General features: G+C 36.0%; 1 protein-coding gene across 1 annotated transcript in view; it reads left to right on the forward strand.

Moving 5' to 3' along the window:
* The window catches only part of CEP152 (centrosomal protein 152), a 91,897-nt gene extending 85,507 nt beyond the window's left edge, over positions 1–6,390 (forward strand). Inside the window, exons 25-27 of the mRNA XM_008069900.2 lie at positions 1,237–1,393; positions 1,642–1,745; positions 5,050–6,390. Of these exons, the coding sequence (XP_008068091.2) occupies positions 1,237–1,393; positions 1,642–1,745; positions 5,050–6,077 (1,289 nt within the window). The 3' untranslated portion in view covers positions 6,078–6,390. The remainder of the gene's footprint in view (positions 1–1,236; positions 1,394–1,641; positions 1,746–5,049) is intronic.
* Positions 6,391–6,821: the final 431 nt, after the last annotated feature.

The following is a 6,821-nucleotide window of genomic DNA, read 5'->3' on the forward strand; positions in this document are numbered from 1 at the left end:
AAAATTATGCAGTCATGGATCATTTTGCCCATATCTTTTGAAAATGACATGAGAGTAGTATTATTTTTGTATTGTTGATTAACCTGTTCTTTTTTAGACAATAGTGTGATACACTAAAAATTGATAATCTTACAACTTAAGCTGTAGCAAAGAAAACTCAAGTCATGTGACTTTTAAATGAGCAATTATTGCTTCCTACTGTAAACTTTTAAGGACTATGGAAGTGGATCTACTTAGTAGTTGTTCTGTTGTTTCCTAGTATCATCTCTCATGACTATACATTTGTGTATCAAGTTCTTGTCAGTACCAGGTGGTGTCAGCATATTCTGCAAAGCATTCCCCTGGTATATGTTTTCCTATAAGATACTTCCTGGTTTTTAATTAGAAAAATGCATAGAATGGATCTAAGTCCCAATATAATAACCAGTGTTTATGTAGAAAAATGTATGCTTACCTCCTAAGATTACTTTCCTTTTTTAAAAAAAGAGCAGGAAAGTTTTCAAGTTTGAAATATAATTGGTAGATACCATTTAGTTAAAAAAAAAGTTGACCTTAATTAATAATAGTCCCAATCAAAGCTATATTGATTTTAAAAAGATAACTTGAAAGCCGTGAACTATGTTTATGTGTTAGTTTCAAAAGACAACTATAAGTCTCATCACCCTACTTCCAGTCTCATTTTGTACATATTTCTCATGGATTTACTATTACACTTAGTTAGATATAAGTGCTGCTGAAAGAATTTTGAGTAAATAATGCAGTATGGATTTTCAGAGCAGAGTCTCTCTAGCTCATACAACCTCCTTTTCTTCTTTCTTTCAGTGTCTGCTGTTCTCATTCTTTCTGCTTCACCTTGTCTACGTATTTCTTTTTTCTTTTCTCTTAACTGGAAATAATGTACACATGACATATATAAATTTTTGTCTCATATTTATGGTATTTTTCTTGCCTAAGTGTTTTAGAATGTGACAAAATTTCCCTGGGGAATGTGCAATGTTTTCTTAATATATGTAGCTGTCATCATTCCAAAAGGACTTATAGATACTTCTCATTTGAGTCTACCAAACTGTGATCTAAAATATTCCATTTTAATGATTGTGGAAAGTGTAGTAAACTTTAAACTATACCTCCAATCACTTCATCTCCCAGAAAATTGGGTCTGAAGTCTGCCCCTCCTGTTACTGAAAAAGTGCTAATAAATGTGTATCTTGTGATGATATTCTCACTCCTCTGTAGGTGACATGCTTCGTTATATTCAAGAGAGTAAAGAAAGAGCTGCGGAAATGGTAAAAGCAGAGGTATTACGAGAACGTCAGGAAACTGCCCGAAAGATGCGCAAATATTATTTAATTTGCCTCCAACAAATTTTGCAGGATGATGGAAAAGAAGAAGGGTAAGTTCAGTCTAACCAAACAATGTGTTCTGAGATTACCAGGACACCATGTTGTCATTTTCTAAGCATTTTCCTTAACCACAAAATTATCTATTTCTACATGATCAGCCATTGGGGGTTAAGAGAGGTTTATGGTGGTGCTGCCCTAAATGTTGGCAGAACCAATAGGAAAACAGAAATCCTGGGGCTAAGGAAACTCATTTTTTCCTTGAAATTATATTAATTTAATATTCTGAAATTCCCCACAGGGCTGAGAAAAAGATTATGAATGCTGCTAGCAAACTTGCTATGATGGCAAAATTGCTGGAAACACCTATTTCTAATAGGTCCCAGAGCAAAACTACAGAGTCAGGTATGTCAAAGTGAGTCACTCAAATGGTTTTTCTCTCTCCTCTTTTTGGGCTATTTAATATTTTCAGTGTGAAAAAGAGCAGGGAATGCAAGAGGTAAGAGTTAACTTATAAAATTGTGTGTGTGTATGTTTTACTTAAACTGGAAATTTACAAAAAAAGAGTATAGTTTCAAGTTCAAGTAGGTAGACTGAGCATGCCCATCAGCTTTCCATTGCTGCTTTCATCCCTAGAAATTATGAAAAAGGTTTAAACAACAAATAAAGAATGATAAAAAGAAGAAATTATAACTGGGTTTTAAAAGGTTCCAGTGGATAGACCAGAAACTATAAGAAGTCCCTTTAGACAGAATGAGATAGAGGATGGAATGCTCAGTTTAAAACTCTACCTGGAGATGACAGCCACAAGTAGAAGCAATATCAAACTGTTGCACATATGAAGGTGGTATGTTTCAGGAGAAGGAGTTGTCCTAGGGGATACCAATGAGCTAGTAATTCATTGGTATTCTAGAGCAACAGCAATCATGTGGGGTTGCCCTCTCCTTATTTTTCCTCCTTCCCTTCCATTCCCAACCCCAGTACTGGGCTAGACAGCAACAACAGGAACAAAGAATCTGGGAGCAGGGTAGTGCTCCAGGTGGCTAGCCATATCAAGCAAGAACTGGGAGCCCACATGCCTAGAATAGTAGCTATTAGATCTTTCTACCCAGCTTATCCCACCTGTCCCCTTGCCCCCAACACCTTTAAGCAAGAACACAAACAAATATGGTTTTCAGAGACCAGGCTCGGTGGCTCAGCCTGTAATCCCAGCACTTTGGGAGGCCGAGGCGGGTGGATTGCCTGTGGCCAGGGGTTCGAGACCAACCCAGCCAATTTGGCAAGACACTGTCTCTACAATACATTAAAAAAACAAAACAAAACAAAACCCCTGGCGTGGTAGCACGCTTCTATAGTTTCGGCTACTTGGAAGCCTGAGGCAGAAGGATTACCAGAGCCCAGCAGGTTGACACTGGGGTTGCCATGAGTGTGTCACTACACTCCAGCCTGGGTGACAGAGTGAGACTCCAACTCAAAACAAACAAACAAACAAACAAAAAAACCTCAAAAAACCAAATATAGTTTTCAGGACATGTAAAAGAGAAACATTTAACAAAGAATCACTATGTATTTTTAAAAAGTCATCACCAAGAAAAAAGACACCAGACTGGGTGCAGTGGCTGTAATACCAGCACTTTGGGAGGCCGAGGCAAGAGGATTGCCTGAACCCAGGGGTCCGAGACCAGCCTGGGCAACTTGGTGAGACCTTGTTTCTACAATAAATCACAACAAACTAGCCAGGCGTGGTGGCATGCGTCTGTAGTTCCAGCTACTTGGAAGGCTGAGGTTGAAGGATTGCCTAAGCCCAGCTGGTTGAGACTGCGGTGGCTGTGTGACACTGCACTCTAGCCTGGGCAACAAAGAGTGACACTCCAACTCAAAAAAAAAGACACCAAACTAACAACAAAACAAAACCCAAAAACCAATACATTTTTATTTAAGGGAATGGAATTAAAATAACAAGCAGCAAGACCTGAGAATGAAAGTATGGTATTCTTAGGTGTTAAGGGGATATGGTAACGGACAAGAAAAAATATGCTAAATTATTTTACTATTTTCAAGGAGAGAATGTAGATATTGATAACTCTAGCTATTGCTAGAAAAATGTAGTTTTAAGTATGTGTGCTAAAATTTAAGAGTAACTAACAAAGAAACAGAAATAGAATACATAACATTGGTAGAGAAAAAACTTGGAAGAAAATATTTTTAACTTAATAAAATCTGGAAAGAAGGAAAACAAATAAATAGCATGGGTAAATAGAACATAATAGTCATTTGAAACATCAGCAATCACACTAAATATAAATAGGTTAAACTCACTTATTAAAAGACCACAACTTTCTAATAGGAATTTAAAATGTATGAACATTTGCTATTTTACAAGAACATCTAAAATTCAAAATTCAAAGAGAGAGAGTGATATACCAAGCAAATGCAATGTTGCTATTAGATAAACTATTGAGATAATATAATATTACGTAATTAGAGTTAGCACTAAAAGGGACAAAGGTTCATAATGATAATGGAACATTTTCCCTAGAAACTATAAATTGTTTCTTTCTGTATATAATAACATAGCTTTAGAGAATATAAAGCACAAACTGATAGAAATACATTAATAAAATCAGTAAATTCCCAATCACACCAGGATTTTTTTTTTTTTTTTTTGAGTTGGAGTCTCACTCTGTTGCCCAGGCTGGAGTGTAGTGGCACGCTCACAGCCACCCCAGTGTCAACCTGCTGGGCTCCAGCGATCCTTCCACCTCAACCTTCCAAGTAGCCAGAACTAAGGTGTGCACTACCATGCCGGCTTATTTTTTAATTTTTATTGTAGAGACAATGTCTCACCAAATTGCCCAGACTGGTCTTGAACCCACAGACTCAGGCATCCCACTCACCTTGTCCTCCCGTAGTGTTTGGATTACAGGTTGAGCTACCGAGTCCTGCCCACACCAGGATATTTTTAACATATCTGCGGGGAAATGGGGTTTTTAAACCTCTGGAAAACTTGAAGCAGAGATTGTTCAGGAATACACTAATCTGATGTTGGTAAACATTCCTCATGTAGAAGATTATTTATACAAAGATTATTTGCATAACTTTTGGAATTGTGATGTGAATCTTAGGTATAAAAAGGCAATCGCATATAACAAAAATTAATTTTCTAGATCTGGAGCAAAAGTGTGCAAATAATACCCTGAGTAGAAGTAAACCCTTTTCGTAGACTCTAGGAACCAAAGTATGCTACTCTGAGATAATAATGCCTCTAATTCTATGCTATATGGCTGCTCTGACTTTGATCAGATCTAATGTCCTAGCCAATTAAATCAGAAACTCTATTTAACTTTGAAAGAAGTATGTGTAGATGTTGGGTGAGTGGGGTTTTTGAGAAAACTTTCTTCATCAGAAGCTCCATACTTGACATTAGAATCAGGGCAGGGTTGAAAACATTACAATTGGGTCTTGGAATGCTATATCTATTGCAGAAAATGATAGATCAGGTGGATAGCAATAATAATGTATTGGATTTCACTAACAAAGTTACCAAGCTTTATCTGGTGGATATATGTATAATAATATTTTTAAATGTCCAGAATTGATGTATTTTCTTTAAAATAATTACAGTATATGTGCATTCTTTGAGAATTCATAAAAACTTTTTTTCTTTAAATGTTAATTTCCCTTAATTTTGTTTCTTTGCACATAGTAGTACTGCCCCTGACTTCAGAGGTGCTGACCGGAGTTGAAAAATTGAAAAGAAAGGATGTGAATCAGAATATACCACGTTATATTGAAAGCAAATCAAACAGTGTAAAAACTAGTGTACATGAACAAGTTCCTAAGAAGAAGTCTGCTTGTAACTTACAGAGGCTGTTAGAGAACTCAGAGCATAGGTACATAAAGCACGTGGGATCCAAGTCACATTCAGACTTTCAGTTTGAGGACAGTAATTGCAAGCACTTAAACATTTTGCCAAGAAATACATCTCCTGAGTTTGTTCTCTGCGAAGGTGAAGGAGGCTTTGGTGTACGCAAGAAGAAAGATCTACTTAGTAATACTGGTTCTGAATCATTTCCACATTCAGCCACATACCCCTTTCTTGAAACTTTTGGAAATAAACTCTCACCTAGTTGTACTCCTGGTCCTTCTGAATCAGGATCCACACATATACCCTTTCGAGATCCTCATAAAAGACTTGGCTTAAAAGTATATACATGTAATCCACTAATGGAAAGTGAAAATGCTACATTTGAGAAAAGTCAAGGTTTGCGTGCTCAGGAAACTCCAGTAAAAGATGGAGGAAACCTTAGTGATTCTTTGGACTGGCCTTCCAACAGTGCAACTTTACTCTGTGACAGTTGTGAAGTATCATTTGTACATGGTAGGCCACAAGGAACTCTGGACATACTAGGTGAATCTGTTAATTTCAAACAGTTTCCAGCAACCAATTGTCTTTCAGATAGAGAGAAAAGAAATATGGTTTGTCAACCAATGAAATGTCAGCGTGATCAAACTCCAAACCTCTCAGAAGAAACCACATCCTCCCAGCCAGGGAAGATCAGTGTGACTCTTGGACACCCACCTCATCATAAGGCTGATATATTAAAATCAGATTTCAAACAACTAAGTATTACAGTACCATCTTCAGTTTGTCAACAGTCTTCAAGAAAATTGATTGCTCCGCTGTCTAGCCAACAAGATAGTGGCTTTGATAGCCCATTTGCCAATCTAGACTAATTGTTGTACAGTATTTAAGAAGAATCATTAATATATTGACAAGAAAACTAGAAGGGAAGACTTCATACTGAAGAATTGTGGGTTCTGCCTGGTTTGAGATGTTTTAATAACATCATTATATGAGTAAAGTATTCCCATAAAATTACTTGAGGTATTTATGTTGCCTTAATATTCTGAAGGCCTGATAGTGTATGTGTAATCTGCTTTTGTGTGGTACTTATTTAGGTTGCTAAACCATCTATTTTTATACTTATAAATTGGCTCACTCTGCAGTGTTAAATTATTTAAATAAACTTGCATGTGGTCTGTAGAATTGTTTTGAATTATTTTTTACTCCAGAATATAGAAATGTTACATTGACATCATGTTTGAAATTCACCCCAAAAATATAAACTTTGATTATTTGAATGTATGAGTAACCAAATTTAATTTTTGAAATTAGCCATCATTCATGAGGCTATAGAGTTAAGCTAAACATACTTCTCTTGTAAATATCTATTCAAAATTTTGATCCTTGTTTTCAGTTAGAGAAAAGAGGTCCTCTAGGGTTTGCTACAAAATACATAAATGCAATCCAGTTTTATTACTTGAAATATCAATTTGAACTATTTCAGATCTTTGCTTTATTTCAGATCACCAGTGATGTTCAGAAACTTTGTGTCTTTTATGGTTTCACAGTATTTTTTTAATCTAAACATTACTTTTTAAAAAATGAGATACTAAATATTGTCATATAGCAAAAAA

This window comes from Carlito syrichta, unplaced genomic scaffold, assembly GCF_000164805.1.
Source record: "Carlito syrichta isolate Samal-C Ts95f unplaced genomic scaffold, Tarsius_syrichta-2.0.1 Scaffold312386, whole genome shotgun sequence".
NCBI lineage: Eukaryota > Metazoa > Chordata > Mammalia > Primates > Tarsiidae > Carlito > Carlito syrichta.